This window comes from Anopheles merus, chromosome 2R (assembly GCF_017562075.2).
Source record: "Anopheles merus strain MAF chromosome 2R, AmerM5.1, whole genome shotgun sequence".
Taxonomy (NCBI): domain Eukaryota; kingdom Metazoa; phylum Arthropoda; class Insecta; order Diptera; family Culicidae; genus Anopheles; species Anopheles merus.
Window position 1 is genome coordinate 6338025 of NC_054082.1, and position 19438 is coordinate 6357462.

At 49.7% G+C, this 19438-nt stretch overlaps 1 protein-coding gene across 11 annotated transcripts; it reads left to right on the plus strand.

The window, feature by feature from the left end:
• Positions 1 to 215: 215 nt before the first annotated feature.
• On the plus strand, positions 216 to 17938 carry LOC121588831. Of its 11 annotated transcripts, XM_041907237.1 has the most exons (9): positions 488 to 573; positions 2156 to 2262; positions 12252 to 12725; positions 15099 to 15116; positions 15355 to 15432; positions 15503 to 15684; positions 15751 to 15949; positions 16020 to 16126; positions 16200 to 17938. In XM_041907237.1, the coding sequence occupies exons 3-9, from the start codon at positions 12671 to 12673 to the stop codon at positions 16320 to 16322; spliced, it is 762 nt and encodes a 253-aa protein (XP_041763171.1). In that variant the 5' UTR covers positions 488 to 573; positions 2156 to 2262; positions 12252 to 12670; the 3' UTR covers positions 16323 to 17938. The 11 variants fall into 11 exon arrangements, 1 of the variants encoding a protein (XP_041763171.1); XR_006004224.1 differs by lacking the exons at positions 15503 to 15684; positions 15751 to 15949; positions 16020 to 16126; positions 16200 to 17938 and adding exons at positions 1219 to 1378; positions 13099 to 14902 and having other exon boundaries at positions 522 to 573; positions 15355 to 15428; XR_006004226.1 differs by lacking the exons at positions 15503 to 15684; positions 15751 to 15949; positions 16020 to 16126; positions 16200 to 17938 and adding an exon at positions 13099 to 14902 and having other exon boundaries at positions 216 to 494; positions 15355 to 15428.
• The last annotated feature ends 1500 nt before the right edge of the window (positions 17939 to 19438 follow it).

Sequence of the window (19438 nt, forward strand, 5' to 3'; positions counted from 1 at the left end):
TTTTAAACTTTTAAAGACAGCTTTGGGCTATTTTTGATTAAAATGTTGAGCCTCGCTTATCTTCCTGCACTTCAATCGGCTGTCATACAGCCGCCACACAGTACCGATCTGGCAACACTGCCCTCTCGAAAGCTCGCCGGCTGCTCCATCAAGGATGCTGTGCAAATGAGCCAGCGGGGCGGGAGTGCGCGAAAAGTACAATCTCTTCCGCTTTCGCTCCGGGAGCAGAGATTCATCCCGTTCGGTCTGCCGACTACTACTCTGCTCGCGAGAGAGTTTGGACCGGTGGAGGCATGCTCGCCACTGCTGCACGGGCAAAGCGTTGCTAACCCGGTGGTAACCCGGTGCTCGGTCGACCCCAACCACACACCACTCCAAGGCGTCAGAGGGCGCCCAAGGATCGGCTTTTTCCATCACGCGAGTTCGTTCGCTCGCTCGCTCGCTCATCCGTTCGCTCGCCCGCTCGCGATAGTACGGCACGCGCGTGCAAAAACGTGAGCAGATCCCATTTCCAGTTCAGTCAGTCACCACGGTCGACTAACAGGACGTGTGTCGTGTGCTTTTTCTAGCGTCGTATGTGTGCTTTCCCTCGGGGTTTCTTTTCCTCTATATTGCTTGCTATTGCTATTCCACGGTGCGTGAACGAGCGTGTGTGTGTGTGTGTGTGTGTGTGTGTGGTGTGTGTGTGTGTGTGTGTGTGTGTACCTGGTATGTGTGATTGTGTGTGCGGGAGTTTGCAAGCAAATTGAAGACATCAGGCTCTGTTCCGTACGTGTGTGTGTGTGTGTGTGTGTGTGCACAATTTAAAACGGATATTTATGCGAGAAAAAAGCCCACCCCATCGCTGCAGGAGAGGGCACTACGAAGCATCCTCCAACAGCTAGAGGACACTTCCATCTTCCCGAAACGGTCGTAATTTGTACCATCCCTCTCCCCACCTTCCTTCCCCCCGCACAGTCCTTTCCGGCAGGCTGCACAAAAAAAAAACGCGAGAAGAAAATCCTTTGTGCTGCCAAGGGGGCCGACACGGGCGCGTATCGCAGCAATCGGAGGAAAATTCTATCCCATAGTTGCCATAGCCGCAGACTCCCGTTGTGTTGTAGTAGGCTTGCCTTCCCCCCGAACACCTTCTCAGTAGTACACTAAACGTGTAGTGAACCACACACACACATGCAGACAGACACAGAAGAGTTTGGGTGGTGGTTCCTTTCTTTGTAGCATCTCAGCACACCCTGAACGTGTAAGCGTCGCCTCCCCGCCACTCCCTTGAGTATCCTCCCCTCATCCCTCGCTTTCGTACAGTTGGACTCTTCAATCGTGGCGGTGTAAACGCGAATAGATAAAGAAGTGAACAGAACAGAAGAGACCGAGTGCCGAGGTTAGTTTTCCGTCCGTGCGCTTTCGCAAGTGTTTCCGTGTGTTGAGAGCAGGTGTTGAACTGTTGTGGGCGTGTGAAATTTGTGTGCGATTTGTGAGTGTCTGTGTGTGTGTGTGTGTGTGTGCGCGAGTGCGTGTGCGTCTCTGAATGCGTATGCGTGCACCGAAACGTGGTGAAAGATTTGCTAGTCTCGCCTCGGCCTTTTACATAACAACCGCACTCGTTGATGTGACTACCAGCCTCCCCGCGTGCCCCCCCCGCCCCCTATTTCCACGATTTCCATCCCGTTCCGCATGTCCGCAGCGAGTTTTGTCAAATTTTCACCTAACTGCACCTAAACAGAGTTGTCAAGTGCTCAAGTTCAAGATAAACGCGTGCGTGTCTGTGTGTGTGTGTGTGTGTGTGCGTTGAGACCGAAAAGTGTGCTCGCGGTACGCCGAACCAAGATTATCCGGGGAGATTATTTTTTCTATCACTTTACGGAACACATACCATACACACAAAAAAAAAAAAGATAAACTACAAAGAAAGGTGTAAGTCAGTGTGAGAGGCTGAGCGAAAGAAAGAGAGAGAGAGTGTGTGTGAGAGAGAAAGAGTGCGTGTGTGTGAGAGTGAGATTGTGTGTGTGTGTGTGTGCGTTTTGAAGGTAAAAAAAGGGGAGACTATTTCCAACTACTCTATTATTATTACTATTTCTACTATTAATATTACTACTACTATTACTACTACTGCCATTACTACTACTACTATTTCAACTACTACAACCATTACTACCAGTACTAGTACTACTACCACGCACGCAACCTTCTTCCGTAGTCGAGCGCGTACCAACACGAGTGGCAGCGTACGAAGACATTTGACAAGCGCCTTCACCATAATGATTAGTAAGTCCTCAGTGGCCCGCGTTGCCGCGTGACGCCGTGCACTGTGTGTACCTCTATGTGTGTGTGTATATATGTATGTATGTGTGTTGCCCCTTGTGTCACTCCGTCACTCGTTCGGAGGGACCGTGCTGTACACTAAGCGTCAATATAATATCTGTTATCCGTGTGTGTGTGTGTGTCTCTCTCTTGTATCGCTCCGTATGTGTTTTTGGTTGCTTTTCCTTCACTTTCAAGTTCGCCATTTTTCCCATCCCATCACATGCTTTTCTGTCACTACTTTCACACCAACCACACACTCTTTGTAAAGTCGGTTTTAAAGCGGTCTAAAACGAAAATGGGGAGGGGTGCTTAATTGATTGTCTCCTGACGCAGTTTGAAATGGAAGTGCGTCCTCCATTCTCGATTTCTCAGCTTTCTGTCCCTAACGCATCGCAGCGGAATAAGAATAAGGTTTATGGTTTTAATGGACATCTGGACCCTAAACCGGCCCGACTGAAGAAAAAAAGATAACTCAACACTCATAAGGATGATGCTGATGACGACTGTCATGATGATGATGATGATGATGATGATTGTACACATGAGCTGAAAAGATCTAAAGAGGGACGACGTTTTGCACAAAGGCCATCAAATCCAGACAGAACGGGCCCCAAAATCCCGCATCCACCGAAAAGAACGGTGGCATGCTTTCGCTATCGCCACCTTTATACCCCGGCTGTAGCAAGAAGGGAAAAGGAACCCGTTGCGGGCAGAGAGGCAAACCCCCGGAACGGAGGCAACCTTCTGATCTCTTTATACCCTTCCCTCCTTCCCTTTTTTTTTGTTGCTTTGGCTGGGTGTGGGCGCACTTTCGCGTGAACCACAGGACCATGCCATGCTGCTTCATAATGCATGCGTTTTCAGGCCGGTTCGCTCCCCGGTGCGCCTTGGGGCAATCCTACCCGCCGAATTTAGTGCCACATACGCACAAAAAATGAAAGCGCCGAAGTAGTTTCACGTGAGTTTTACCGGTTGTGTGTGTGTGTGTGTGTGCCGGTTAATACCGACTGGCCCACTCGTCCCACCTACACCGCCGAGCAAAGATAAGCCGGAAGGCAGCAGGCAAGATCCTTGGTGCTTAAGCTTATCTGTAGCAGTTGTGCAAGTGCGTACAATCCTTGAAGCGGCGTGGTACCGTTGTACCGCGACGATTCGCAGACCTCGTGGGTGCAAAATATGAAATAAGTGAGAAGCACCGAAGCCAGGGAAGAACAACCTCGGTGTATGCGGCGGCTGAAGGTTTTAAGAGGAAAATCAAGTCCTTTTACTACAGATGATCAAAAGTCAATATTTGAGTATAAAACTCAACGGAATTCTTATTTCCCTGCTAATCTAAAAGCTCTTATAAAGTATTTGAAATTGCAGCTTTAAATATAATCTAGATCTAGATAATAGTATCATGCAAACAGTAGTCGAAAGTAGTCTCTAATTCTCTTGACATTCCAAGATTTATCAGGAGTGTATATTAAGGGTCATTGAGACTAATTGTTTTAAATCCGCATTACTATCCTTCTACAGTACGTAGCTAAAGTGATGTTATCTTAATGTTGAAAGCCTCAAATTGTCAACTACCATCTGATTTTGAGGCTTTCTAAGCAGTTCCTTACGCTGCGTATTGGATTGTTAGGTTTCATACATCGATGAGGATACTCGTCAGCTATGCTTCTGTAAACAATCACGTTGGTATCTTAAACAGCGTAGGAATATCAATAGTGTGAAGTTTGTGAGGTCCATTGACCAAATTGGATATTCTCCACTAGTTTTTAATGTCCCCTTTATTGATATTGATCTATACTCTGCTGACATTAGATAATTATAGTAACTGGTCATTCGTAATAGTCAATAGGTTGTAGTAGTAGTTCAAGTGCATGTTAAATAACCTTACATTTCAGGTCCTCAAAATGACTAGAGTGGCTACATTTTGTTTGCCAAGCGTTTCTTTGATATTGGTCCTATTGTTTGCATCAGCATAGTCAAAGAGTATCTTGTGTGGATGTGTGATTCTCAACATCTGTATCGAGATCTGGATGCATCGAGACACTGAATAAATGTCAAGGTCTTTTTCTTTGCTTAACTCATGTGTCCGATTAGTTGTTTCTAGAGATAATGTAGATTTAGGTTTAATGTTTGGTGTGTGTTTGTAGTATCAGTAATATTTACACATCTTGTAGAATTCAGCACTTGAAGTCTCCGTTAATGGTACAAAATCCGCAGTAGCTCTGGTTGCAAGAAGCGATTATAGCGAATCGAAGTTGTGCACCCCTGGCGCAAAACCCTCAAACCGAGAGCAACCCAAACAGCCAGCAACAACAAACAAAAAAAGAGTCGAGAAATCCCACAAAGACAACCCACGGGTGTACGGGTGTCGAAATTGAATGACGAAAGCCTACCACCCTAATGGTTCCCCCGGGGAAGCGGCTGTGGCAAGACGGGGAAAAAGGTGAACGGGCAAAAAAAGTGAAATAGGCCGTGGCGAAAAATCTCACATCCCCATGGGAACGGCGTGCCAGGGCGGAGTGTAGCGCTTCCACCGCCCATTTCGATGGAAATGAATACATGAATATGCTACCCCGAAAACCCTTTTTGCGAGCGATGAAGCACTTGGAGCAAGGAGCTCCGTTCCCGATTTCGTGTTCGTACCTGGGGGGGGGGGGGGGGGCACCTGGTTGCAATTTGTCTGCCTCCTCCTTCCACACACACACGCACACGCACGCACGCAATGAAAGAGCTTGCACGAGCTTTCATTCAATTTGCCCAGATCGCTCTCTCTCCCTCTCCCTCTGTCGCTCGCTTCCTTCAGTGTCTGATCAAAATTCATTTCCCAGCCCTGTGTGATGCGGTTTCCTTGGTTTGACTTGCCTTCGTCTATTTCCTGCTCCATCGTCCTTGATTCCCTTGCCCGCAGTTGGTCGCCTCCTTATCTCTCAACTGCTCAACCGAAGCCGACTTCATCTGCAAAACCCATCTGATGATTAGTCCGCTCTGGGTCCGCGCGCGTAAGGTAACGAAGTTATTACACCGAGCCGATTTGATAGTCACCATGGCGATCATCATCACCTTCCAGCCTTCCATTCCGGAAGGTATTCCCCCCCCCCTGCGGGTGCTTCCGGCGCTTCCCAAATGGGTCGCCGTCTAAAAGTTAGAGCGCCCGGACGGACATCGAGATAGCGCAGCGCCCGAGTCCGGGACTGACACTTCCGCAATAAAAGGCAAGCGCCCGCGGTCCATGGTTACACCGCGCGGGCAAAGGGTTGCTCCCGGGGAAGGTAGTGACGCCTGGGAACTTGTGTGTTCATTAAACTGTTGCTCGTCCAGGCCAGTCTGTCCTGTGCATTAACGGTGTCAACGGCCTTTGGAGTTTGGCGTTCGAAACGCAGCACACTGGACAGGGCTCGCGGGCACAAAAATGTTGTCCCCACTGGTCTGTTCGGTTGGTTGCTGTCGACAACGGCCGGTTACGATCAGAATTTTAAACGAATTTTCCCCCGTTTCAATCACCTCCCCTCCTTTAGCGCAATGGGTCCAACCTACATTGCGCGGTTAATTTTGTTTCGACGCCCATCGGCGGTCACTCTAACTGGTTCCGCTTCAATTCGTTATCGATTCGCAGTGCCCACCCCCCGCACCAAACCCCGAAAAGAAGAGGGGGGGGGGGCGAGGCAACCCATCCTGTCATCCCATTAGCCTGTCATCAACGTGCCTGACCGGCTTCGGGTGGTTGGACGGGAAATTCGTGTTTATAATTTTCACACCTTGCCAATTTTCATCGGCTGCTGCGATTGTCCCTTGTTTTCCCCCTTTCGCTTAACCCCCCGAGATGGCGGTGGAATAATCATAACCGCGAGCGGCGGAGCGAAATCCACCTGCCATAAAGAGAGCGTGTGTTTGAGAGACAGAGAGAGAGAGAGAAAGAGAGAGAGAGAAAATGCCCAATTGCTGGAAAGTGTTCGTCGCGCGGCCCGCGAATTTTCCGTAATTAGCCCGGAAATGAGTTTATCATAGCTTCTTTTTTTTGGCACACACAAACACTCACAGAAAGAAGGCCAAAGACCCCTAGAAGAACTTCACCCAAGGAAGACGAGCTTGGTGCTGGGAGCTTGGTTGATATCGATTTTTTGTTTGCACGTTGTTGTTGTTGTTTTTTTTCATCCATTTTCCACAACTGCAAAGCTTTCGGTGGGTGATGGGAGGAGGTATGGGGGGGGGATGGTGGGTGGTACATCCGGTCGCTGACGGTTGCTTCTCATCTCATCGTTTTATGCGAGCGACAATGAAAAAAAAACACCTCCCCCCTCCCCAACCACAAAATGCACCCCTCCCCCTGCTTCCCAGGGCCAAGTGTCATTTGTCGCGCGCGCCCCGGGAAGCGTGTTTTGCGCGAGAGTAATGAGCCGTAGCTGCTGCCAGGATGGAAAGCATAAATGTAATGGGGGGGAAGGGGATGGGTGAAAGGGAGGAAACGGCCATATTAAAACGGATCGAATATTACATAACCTCTAAATATGGGGGGTTTTGTGTGTGCTTTTTTTTGAGGAGTAGGAGGTCCCTTTATGCACGATGCCACCATCTTTCCTCCCCGGAAGGCGTCGGTTGACATTCCATTTTTCTCCACCCCATTCCTTCCCTTGCCGCACGGTTCCAGTCGATAAAGTTCATTAGTTCCGGCGGCGCAAACAGAGACAGAGAGAGAGAGATTGCGGTGACAGCCTATCCTCACCATGTTTCCTGCCCCACAGCACACACAAACACACATGAATGTGGGTGACAAATAGGACCGATCAGCAAAAAAGGGCTGCCGCCTGTCCTCGCCAGGGACTAAAGCTCGCTCGTGATTTGACGACTGACTGACCGGACAGGCAGTAAATCGTCCCACTTGTCCAGTGTGACGGGGCCCAAAGCATCATCATAATCGTACATGCAACGAGGCAGTGCGGAGGAGCTGTTTTTTTTTTTTGCTCTCCGGCCACTACCGGAAGGACATCAATAAAAGTTGATCCGTTCCTCTGCCGCAATGGGCCACAGCCGCCGCTGGCTTTGATCTGGACGAATTGTAATATTTTAATGCCTAGTTCGGGCGCTATTTATATCTCTTTCCTCCGGTTTCGCTCGCGCGCATCGACGGATTTATGAGCAAATCTTTCCCTCCCCACACACGAATTGGGAAGCCGAAGCCGTGCTATCGACCGCTAATATAAAAACGGAATTATATTTCTATATTTCTCTCACACGAAAGGCTTGTTGGGGCCACACGACGCCGCCCACCAAACGCCGAAACCTTTGGCCGTAGCCACAGCCGAAACCACTGGCGGGATCCCTTTTTTTGGGCCCGGCCTGCCTCTAGGGGTGGATAGAGGGTTCATCCACGATGGCAAAAAGGGACACAAAGCAGCAGCAAACGCACGCAGTCGGGCGGCTGAAAAGGTGTGAGATTTAATTAATTTAATCCGCTTTCCTTCGCCTCCCGACGCCTCCGACCGGTCCTCGGCTGCGTGTGTTGAATTTGCATGCTGACGATACCGAGCACAATCACTTTTGCGAAAAAGCGACGCTGCACAATATGGTTCGCGCTGTTCGTGTGCTGCACCAACTGAAATAATTATAACCAGGCGGAAAGCTGCTGCTGCTGCTGCTGCTGCATTTGCCACTTCCTGACGGAACACACCCGGTGCTTCTTATCGGGTCTCTTGACGGGGTTTTGTCATTCTCGACACACGGGGTTTATTATTACGTGCACCGGCACAGCCACCGTGTGAGTGTCTTTGATAATTCTTTAATCATACACCGCGCTCCCCCCCCCCCCCCCCCCGTTCTAGCAACACCCCAGCATCCCTGAGCACCGGGGACAGCGCGTGTGAGCGCGTGCTGTATCGCTTCCGGTGAAGGAATTTATGAAATATATTGACACCTGCCCGCCCTTCCGGCCCACATACCACTGAAGCTCATGGAGGATGCAAGGAAGAAGCGGGCAGGACAGGCACACAGCGTTTAATATCCTCGCACACACTTCACTGCGTGTCAGTGTGTGTAGTAGTGATGTGCTATCTGGAGTGCACCCAAGTCTTCGATCCGATTTTGACTCCGGGTACCACTAGTTCTGTCCGGAATCGAAGTCGTCTAGAGTCGTAGCCGTCTGGGTCGGAGTCTTCAGGAGTCGTCTGAAGCTGTCCGGAAATGTTCAGAATCTTCCGGAGTCTACCGGAGTCGGAATCATTCAGAGTCGTTTAGAGTTGATCGGAGTCGACAAGAACCGGAGACGAAAGAAGTCAACTGAAGCTGGGCATTTCGTTTCGTTGTGTTTTTTTTCGGACTACGGACGACTCCAGACAACTCCGACTCCTAACAACTCCGGACAACTACGGACGACTCCGACTCCAAACGACTCCGGACGACTCTGGACGACTCCAGACGACTTCGGGTGACTTCAGATGACTCCAGACGACTCCGAACGACTCCGGACGACTCCGGACGACTCCGGGCGACTCCAACTCGGGACGACTCCGAACAACTCCGGACGACTCCGGACGACTCCGGGCGACTCCGGGCGATTCAAACTCGGGACAACTCCGAACGACTTCAAACGACTCTGGACGACTTCGAATGACTCTAGACGACTCCGGGCGCATTCGGGCGACTTCAAACGACTCTGGACGACTTCAACTCCAAATGACTCCAGACGACTCCGGACACCTCCGACTCCGGACACCTCCGCATGACTCCGGACGACACGAACTCCAAACGTCTCCGGACAACTCCGGGCGACTCCAACCCCGAACGACTCCAGACGACTCTGGATGACTCCGAACGACTCTGGACGACTCCAGACGTCTCGGGACGACTCCGGGCGATTCCGGACAACTCTGGATAATGGCTGGGCTTCTGGAGTTGGTTCCAAAATTATCGACTCGGGGTTTTTGCCAACCTTACCCATCACTAGTGTGTCCATTGTGTGTCCATTACCAGAAGCATTTCCAACGTGTTGTCTCCACGTGATGCGATCCGGAAGCGTTTGCTCATTGCGCGACCGGCGCGCAGGACATCGAGGACAGACAAACGAGCTGCCCCGGTGTTGCTTGCTTTGCCATTTTCCAGGCAGCTTTTTTCCCTTGCCCCCTTTCCTGCTTTCCATGTTCACTTCCATATCGCGGCAGCAGAGTGGACAAAAATGTACATCTGCTTTTCCTAATTGGCGCAGCAAAAAGAACTCTGCTCTGTGGCCTTGTTCGCTCGCATGCAGTTTGACGAAAGCATGGCAAGCTTTGCTGTGAAGCACATAGAGCACAAATACACAGAGTGAGAGAGAGTGAGAGAGAGAGAGACAGATACACTCTCGTATAATACAGACAAGGAGCCAGAACACAGAAGGATGAACGGTCGTGTCGACGGACGGACGAACGACTAACGTGTGCACGTTCGAGGACGAAAATCCCAAACAAGAAACGATGCCCTTTTCCACTTGCCTTGTCCCTGTCTGTGTGTGTGTGTTCTTTCCCGGCTCTTTCACGAGCTTGGGTGAGTTTTGCCAGGTTTTTTTTGCTCATTTTTGCCCCTCACTATCATCGTCGGCGGACGAGCAGCAAATCCAAAGCAGCAAAACCAGCAGCCGAGACGGTCTCTGTTGGTGAGCCAGCGCCTCTGAGAGCTTGAAGAAATGGCTGTCAATGGCATTTGTGTTAGCCGTTTAGTGTGTGTGTGTGTGTGTGTGCTGTTGTACCATTGCTTTTGTTTTATCCGTACCGAGAGCTGATACACAGGTCCTATAGACTACACTCCCATTACTCCCGCGTCTTTTCCAGCGTCCATGGTTCGTCTTTTTCGCGGCTGGCCGTTTTTTCCTCTGTTTTTTTTTTCTTCTGTGCACTCACTTCAACTCGTCCGTGAACCGTTCCTTTCCGGCCTTGCGAGAGGGCGGGGGAGGTGTACGGCAATCGAATTGTTCGCCCTCTCACTTTTCCCAATCAACCCTTGTTCCCTTGCTTTTTCCCGCCCGGCGGATGAAAGTGCCGGTCGTGCAGTGACGACGAGATGAGAGAACGGCCGAACGGCCCCGGGGATGGGAGTGGATGGGTTGTGGCACACGTACACCGCACCGGTTCGCCAAAGCACCATATTGCGCTGTGTTTCTGTGTGTGTGTGTGCGGGCTTTCGTTCATTTTGCAGAACGAACGCTTTCCGCAGGGGTTGACATTCCAGACAGCCCTTTTTGGCCCAATCCGGCAGCTTGCCGACCGGCAGGCCTATGGCATATTGCTTGGCAATGCTTTTTGACAGGTCGGTGAGCGTGTCGGTTGGTGATGCCGTCCCACCAAAGGGACCCTCTGGATGGTCAGATCGGCTCACAGAGGAAGCCCGCCCGTCAGATTAGTTTGCGGAGCAGTTTGCCGAGCGTAATCGAGCGAGCTGCAGAAAATCGAACCTCGGGACGGCGGAACAAGTCGTGGAACAAACTTGTCCCAGTGCACCCAGAGAGAGAGAGAAGGGAGTAAAGGGGGAAAAGCTTGTTACTGCTTTAAATTTCCTGGACCTCCTCCCAGTACAATGGAAGGGCAAACCTTCAACCAAATGACATCACACCATTAACAACGGCAGAAACGTTGCTTCCCCCCTGACGGCCTACTTTGGTTGTTACTCTGTGTGTGTGTGTGTCTGTAGAGGATACAGCATCGTTTTCCTTTGCCTTTGTAGGTCACTTCTTGAACACGACAAAGACCAACTCATCTGGCAAACACCACCCTCTCTTGCAACTACTATTTATAAATACACACGGCCCGTTGTTGCACACCCATTATGGCTTAAGAGTACTTTTACTCTCTCCCCGGCGCGGAAGTCCAGTGAACACGGGGGAGGAAAAGTGCAGTGGATGGGGGGGGGGGGGGGAGGGGAAAGGGGTGCAAAATTGTTAGCCGTGGTTTTTGTGGCTTCCACCCCTTCTCCCTTATATTAACAGGCCTTTGGGTAGGACACTCAACAAAAGCGAGTTTGCCGCGAGAACGACGTCCTTCGCTGTCAACAACCCTTATATTGATCAGGCACAAGTGGACATCAAATCAAGTGGAAATGTGGCTCGTGCCTCCATCGGGAGCGAAAGGGATAGAGATAGCAAGAAGAGAGGAGGGGGGGGGTGAAGAGGAGAGCGGGGCAGGATGTTGGTTATTAGTGTTAGTGTTAATATTATTGTTTGCCTTCGGAACTTCGGTAGGACAACAAGGTAGCCTGTAACGCCCGACGACAAAAAGCTTCCGCAAAAATAGTATCTCTCTCTCTCTCTCTCTCTCTCTCTCTCTCTCTCTGTGTTTGTTCTAGTGTTTTTGTTCTGGCTTGTTTGTGCTTTAAATGTTTGATGAAGCGGCAGTAATAGGAAAAGTTTTCTTTTCTACCCATGCTGGGAGGCGTTTGGATCACACTCTCGAACGCAAATCTTGTGTTGATGGGTATGCCTCTCTCATACCATAGCATTTGCATGACAGGAAGCTACTGGAGTGAAGGAGAGAGCGAGTGATAGAGAAGAATTTTGAATTTAGAGGAACTTTAGCAGTAGCGGCAGCAATCCTGAAGTACGCAAGATCTACGCGGATAGCAACTTGTTTGCTCACTTTAGACAACAGCCAACTGGGATGGGAGAATATTGATTTGGTGTGGCGTTGTGGTAGCGGTTTAGCAGTAGAAGAAGCGCTGTAGACGCCAGTCGATACCGGTTGGTTGAACGCTCGCGGCGTTACTGTTAGCGTTACTTTCTGCATGCTCTTAGCATCATCTCACACCTTCATCCCATACGTACGCACTTAGCTGTTTAGCTGTTTAGTATCTACTACCTTAACTACGTTTTACCTTCCAGGCCCCCGACCTGGCATGCTAAGTAACCGTATTCTTCCCCTCTTTTTTCACCCCTCCCCCCCCCTCGCCCCCCAACCAACCCTTCCTCCTGTGTTTCTCCACCACACCCCCTCCTGCAGGCATCTGGTACAACAATGAGTCTAACCTAGATTGGGTCCGCAAAGCTAACCGATAGTATAGAACCTACCCTAATAAAGGGTTCGGCAGAAAATTACGCTATCCGAGAAAAGTTAGCAAACCGCAACAGCCGCCACACTGTCCACAGCAACAACCAACAGCATCATCCTCCACCAGCAGCAGCAGCAGCAAACCCTCACCGCAACAGCAGCAGCAGCAGCAGCAGCTTCATTCCGCCGACGTACCGCATTCCAGTACATCGCAGTCCTCGCGCCGTCCGCAGCACTCTTCTACGTCCGCTTCCTCGTCGTCGGTACCGACCCTTCCCACCACCTCGGGCGAGCCACGGGCCGCTGGCAGTAGCAGCAGTAACAGTCGACGCAACTCGAAGCAACTGCAACGCGACGAGCTGGCCGCCAAGATGGGCAAGCACGACATGAAGCGCGGCATCTCCCAGCGATCCTCGGATGCCGGCGGTGAGTGATCCTCCATCATCATCATCGTGTCTTGCGTGTCTGTGTGTGTACTAGAAGAGGAGAAGAATGGAAGGAGGATGGCTTTTTTCTCTCACATATGGTTTTATTGATTCAATTTCTTCTGTTTTTTTTTTTTATTTCCTTTGTTGATCGCGCATAACCTCCAAATATGGCGATTGCGTTCGCGCGCGCGCGCGTGTGTTTGTGTATCTGTTTCTTCCCCGTTTCTTGATCACACTTTTCGTTTCTTTTCCTTACCCAATTCACCTACCCCCCCTTCAACGGCTGGTTATGGAACATGCTATTACACCTTTTGCGCACCAACAAAACACAACAAAAACACAAACACACACACACATACACACATGGTTAGGTGAGCCATTGCGCCGTGGGACTTGTACCGGAGCAACGGGACGCCGGCAGCCGCATCCATATAGGGCCGCCCGGGCTGGCCAAACATGGCAGCGACTGCTTTCGGTCACCACCTGTGGCCTGCTGCTGCTGCTTCTCGGAGCCACCGTGTGTCGGGGCGCGAATGGGGCCACGGCAGCCAACGACGCCTGCCTGGAGTGCTTTCTGGCGGTGGAGGAGCACGAGCAGCCGTACGAGCTAACGGTAGAAGCGAGCAGCGACCGTGGCCTTTCCGTGCACGGTCCAACCGAGCTGGGCGTGCTGGTGCGCCCGATGCATCCACCGAACGGGACCTGCGCCTGGGACCATGCCGGCGAGCTGGCGAGCGATCTGTACGCGCTGTACGACGAGCAGCTGGACCGGCGCTGTATGCGCACCGGCACTACGCACCACGAGGCGGACGCAATCGAGCAAACGTTCTACTGCTTCGACCCGAACGTTCTGCTCGCGCTGTGCAAGCTGCGCAAGGAGACGGAGCTGCGCCGGCTGGAGCGACTCTCCACCCAGCGCACCAAGCGTGACTTTCACCCGACGGGCTGCAGCCTGAACAATCTGCTCTCCACCAACCGGAAGGTGTACGAGTTCGGGCTGGAGCACGAGGGGCTGAAACCACCGTCCCAGATCATACTCAGCACCATCTTCCTGGTGACGGACGTGCTTTCCGAGTTTTACAACCGTCGTATCGCGGCCAACGCTAATGGGCTGTTCTACGATCGGGCCGGCAGTGTGCCGGGAGGGTCCGATTCAGCACCGCCGAAAAGCAATCCCCCGCTCGAGGTGATTCTGCTGCAAACGATCAAACACCAGATCCTGCACAAGCTGGGGCTGCGAGAGCGGCCGCGTCTTACCAAGCACCTGAACAACGAGCACGTGTTCGAAGCGTTCGATCGGATCTACGGCAACAAGATCAACATCGGGAACACGTACGCGGAGGAGCACTACTACCGCCGCTACCTGACCGCTAACCTTTCGTCCGACCTGTCGGGGGATTTTGTGGACGCGTTCTTCCGCGGCCCAGACTCGGGCACGGATCGTCACAGCGAGAAGCAGCAGCAGCAGCAGCAGCAGCAGCAGCAACAGTCGCAGCAGCAGCACCACCAACAGCCGGGAGGAGGCCCACTGCCTGCCCAGAGTGCTAAGCAGCGCACGAAAAGCAAACCTGGCGGGGCAGGAGCCGAACATGCCGGTGGCGGCACGACCGGCGACAAGCACAATCTCTTTGCCGGCACGAAAATTCTTTCCTACGCCGAAAAAGGTTCGACATATTAGGTCGCACGGCACGATCGTACGTCGTGTCGGGGCATCCGATTTCCTTTCCATAAAGATGTGATACGTCGGTCGTTGGTGGCGGTCGTTTTGTTCTGCTCCGATTGAATGCCACACCACCGAAGAAATGCCATTTACATACGTGATCGTTTGACACGATTTTGTTTTTTGTGTAATTTTAACCTTAAAATGAAGGGAACATGGGGGAATCTATTTCCGTTGCAAATGAGGGAAGGGACACAGGGGACGTAACTTTTCTACTTCCAGCAGCTTCTAGTTTCGTTCACAGAGCAAGGCTTCGCTCCGAAAAACACCCACACTCTCTTATCCACCCAACAAGACACACCACTCACGATCACGACCACCACCACTACTACTACTACTACTACTACTACTACTACTACTATTGCTACCTTTACCCATCCACGTCTGTCTATCTGTGTAATGAGACAACACGATACACACTGTTCCGACCAACCACACAAACCCCAGCCAACACTGTAAGTTGCTCTCCCCGCTGTAGGCATGCGTTTAGTATCATTTCTAGTAGTACCACTGCTGCTGCTTCCATGTAAATGTCTACACAAGAGTGTCAGTAGCTCGCTTAGTAGCGGTTTTACGTCAGGCGGCGATCTGACGTATCTACGGTGGCAAAGACTAGTTCATTAATCGATTCTCCACTTACTATCTTTACAGAGTCTCCCAAGCATTATGGTGAGTAATGAGCTTGAACCTGGGTTGGTCTAGAGTAGAGGTAGAGTAGTAGAATAGTAATCTAAACCTTCTTAGAACAAACAAGAGCGTGATTGTAGTCAGTAGGTTTTAGGGAAAGGCCTGTGTTTTGGAGTAGCGGTAGATATACATTTGTAGCAAAATAGGACCCCTATCTGTGTGTGTGTGTGTGTCTAGAATTCCAATTGATAGCGCAATACTATTCATTGATCCTTCGTAGCTTCAACAAATTTAGTTGGCAAATTTACACAAAGCGTCCGACGAATAGTGCAAGACGTTAAGGATGAAGGTTCGCCGAGTGAGTACCGAGCGGAACGAGCAGCGGAACATTAAGGCTGACTACTAACTGTGTCCTCCCATACTTTCAGGTGGTATGAGCCGCGAAGAGCTGCTCGAGACGAACGAACGGCTGCGGGCGGTCCGGCTCCGGTTGGAGGAATCGTACGATACCGCCAAGAAGGCGCTGGTCAACCTGATGAACAAATACGGCGACTCCAAGAGCCAGCGCAACATCTTCAATCGCTACCCGATGCTGAAGCTCATGATCAAGGTAAGTTGTGGCGTGGATACCATGGCCTTAGTCCACTCATATGTCCTAAACCCGGGTGCTCTTAAGGATGTGATCCGGCTGGAAACGCAGTACTGGACGCTGGTCGAAATTCCGAAGCAGGAGAAGCTCGAAACGGTGCCGGCCTTCGTACTGCGTGCCTGCAGCATTATGGAGAAGTCGCAAAAGTCGGGCGAGGGCGTGAAGACGTCCGCCAAGCTTGCGGAGGAAGCCGCCGAACGGCGCGAACGGATGGAGCGACTCGAAAGTAAGTCACCGTGGAGTGTGGGAGCTGTCAACGATGTCACTCACAACATGGCCGTCTCTTTCCATTCCAGCAATGACCACGGCACAGATCGAGCAGGAAAACACGCAGATGATCAACGATCTGTACCGTCTGCTCAAGAAGTACACCGGTCTAAGGAACTTGATTCGAGAGCTGAAGGTAAGGGATCGGGCACATCGAGCATGATAAAATTGTACTGATAATTCCTCCAAACTTCTTCTCCTCCTCCAAGTCCGAGTACGGTAACTCCAAAATCTATCCCATCTTCCCGCGGTACACGATGCTGAAGGACATGATCAAGGACATCATGCACGACCCGGACTACATGGAGGTTTGTCACGAGGTGGACAACTGAAATCACCAGAAATAAAACCCGCTCGTCATCGCATCGAACGTCTAGTAGGGCTGCACCCGACCGGCAGCACCGCCTAGACACTCTGGTATGATGAAGGGCGAGTTTTATATAGAGAAACTGTGCGACGATCGTGCGCACATGTTTTTTTTTTTTTTTGGGGTTGTTTTCGCTTCGTTTCGCAACCATCTTCTGGCGTTGATGATGCGTTGGACCCCATTTTTTGAGACTGGATGGACCGGGTGACGGACGGTAGGTGGGCGTGTGTAACGCGGCACCTAATATCAGGCTGTTAAACAAACAAACAAGAAAAGATCACAGAAGCGGAAGCCACCACGACCTACGCCATATCTTCAACGCGCGCTTACAATACACGCTCGCATATCACATTAGTTCGCTTGTGCTGAATACTGCTGTCCGCGGAAAACCCAGCCAACCCAACAGCCCCAACAGCAGGAACACCATCATCATCACTCTGCATTGGTGCAGTGGAGAGTGAAGCTCTGGAATTGGTGCTCTCTTCCGAGTAGGGAAACACGGTGAGGATGGATTTGGTGGGGAGCAAAAACGGAGGACAAAATGTGAATCTACAATCAACAAGGGCCTTATAGCGAAGGGGGGGAATGAGGGAGAAGGAACAAATTCGCAACACCACGATTAGTATACTACTCCACTCCCTCCTTCCTCCCTTTTTGCTCCTGTAGGGATTGTCCTCTTGCGATGCGAGAGAGAGAGAGAGAGTTTTGAATTTATGTCTTTGGCCCCACCACCACCATCATCACCACCATTACCAGTACCAGTACCTGGACAAGGCTGGACAGTTAGTTAAGAGGATTGGGATACACTTACATTCGTTGACCACCGTCCGCCGCTTGTTCGGTCCCCAGGCCGGATGGGTAAGGAGTCAGGCGTCTACAAGACGATGCTCCGAAGTACCGCGCATTGGTTATTTTAAGAAACGTCACAATGCTTTATCACATCTTTATTCGAAGACAAGTGCCGCTTCGACACAATCGCTATAAGCATCAAACGCAAAACCGAGGAGCAGCAAGGAGTTTTTGGTTTTGTTTTGTTGTTTTAGTCGCAAATATCTTACCTATATCCAAAAAACCAAAAACGTACTTCCCAGGCTGGAATCGAGCATGGAGTGAAGCACCGTGAAAGCAGAATCAGAAACGAGAAGTGAAACTTACAAAACACAAAAGTTATTAACATAAAAAAAAAACAAAACGTTGATGAAATGACCCACCTATCTCTACATGAATAATGTATTCAATACAAAATGGAAAAAAGCGGAAAAAGCGTAAAGCAAAGGGATGACAGAGGAACACAACTATTTTTGCACAGATAGTATTTACATATTCAATCGAGTTTTGGTTTGTGTTGTACCTTTGGATCAAAAAAGCAACTAGACACACGTACACACACACACACACACACACACACCCGCCAACATATGAAAATTCGTTCGCACACGTACACTACCTTCACCCACCAATGGAAAACACACACAATCTACGTAGGACAAAAACACACAAACAAAAATCGATACACACACACGTAGGACACACGCACGAACCACGCAGGAACCAACAATTGTGGCACAAAACTAAACAAGGTAAAAACAAACAAGAAGAAAAAAAAACATAGTGCAAGCGAACTCTACATTAGAAAAAAAAACACACTAAACGCTAAAAATTTAGCAACTAAAAGCCAAAAGACCAATTCAATAAAAGGAAACAAAAGAGAAGCAAAAGGGAGAACCAAAAAACTCATCACTCTATACACAAGCGTTAGGCAACACGAGAGAAGGCGACAGGCCAAAAAAGAACAAACAAACATTTTTAACCTATGCCTTAGGCATCGGACTTAACATATTGCAAGAGCAACATACACACACACGCAAACAAGAGTGAAGGAAAGAAGCAAAAGAAGAAGCAAAAAAAACATAGGGAAACAACTACCAGAATAAATTTAACAAATATCAATTTAACGGAAAACAAAACTATTTGCGAAAAAATAAAATACACACACACACACACACGCACAGACAACACTACCAGTAATCAACACAGAGAGGACAGAAAGGTGGCGCACCGGAAGACAACCGTTTGATTTCTGTTCAATTTTAAGTGTAAGTGTGTGTGTATGGGGGAGTGCTCTAAGCCCGTTTCCTTCCGGTCGCCCCAAGGACGATGGACGAAGTGGCCTCTCTTTAGAAGACGCGTAACAAATTTGATACAAAAAATGACTAAAGTAACCAAAAAAAAAAAACAACAACTCTAACAAAGTACACGTCGTAGCGAAAGAAAAAAAAGATATTAGAAAGATAAAAAAGAAGAATAAAAAAGCCACATCAAGACAAAAACATTAAAAAAACGACACAAACACGAACAAAAAGAAAACAAACAAACACACGCACACAAACGCTACTCATCCATATTGGAGCTTCTCGCCTTTTTTTACACATGTTTGATGCAGAGAAAAGGAAAGAGAAAGTAAGAGAGAAGGAGAATGAGTAGATGCAGAACATAACAAATAGCAAGTGAACAAGCGGTAGTGATGAAATTAGAAATAACAGTAATATGTGACAAAAGAAAACAGAAGAAAAAATAAACAAACAAACAAAACTAGCACAACCAAACGAAAACAAAGACAAACCAAACCAAACTAAACAAACAAACACAAAAAACAAAGCTGGCAAAAAGGCAGCACAAACTGGAGTAAGAATATATTCAATATTAGCTGTGTTTGATTGATATGTGGCCAGAGCTGGCAGAGTCTGCGGGGACCCGACCAGCACAACAACAAAACAACCACAACAAGAACACAAACAAACGCACACAAAAAGAGGAAGAGGTAACAAAAACAACATATTCGTGGATAACAATAACGTAGATAGAAATCAATAATAGTGATGTAAACGTACGGTATGGCAAAGAGGAACATTGCAGCAACAACAAATGTAAGAACCACCCTTAAAAAGGGAAGGGAAGGGAAGGATACCGAGTAGGGGACTTAGAAAGAAGCTAGTAGACGCAAAACCGGAACGGTATACAGACAGAACCGAAAAACCAAAACCTCACAGCACATTTGGTCCCTCCTACTGAGTTGCCGCT

Bases quoted from the DNA above. Each gene is read 5' to 3' on its own strand.
- LOC121588831 (XM_041907237.1), top strand. From the start codon at position 12,671: ATGGGCAAGCACGACATGAAGCGCGGCATCTCCCAGCGATCCTCGGAT. The intron at 15,950-16,019 runs GTAAGTCACCGT...TTTCCATTCCAG, and splicing joins ACGGATGGAGCGACTCGAAA to CAATGACCACGGCACAGATC. The intron at 16,127-16,199 runs GTAAGGGATCGG...TCCTCCTCCAAG, and splicing joins ACTTGATTCGAGAGCTGAAG to TCCGAGTACGGTAACTCCAA.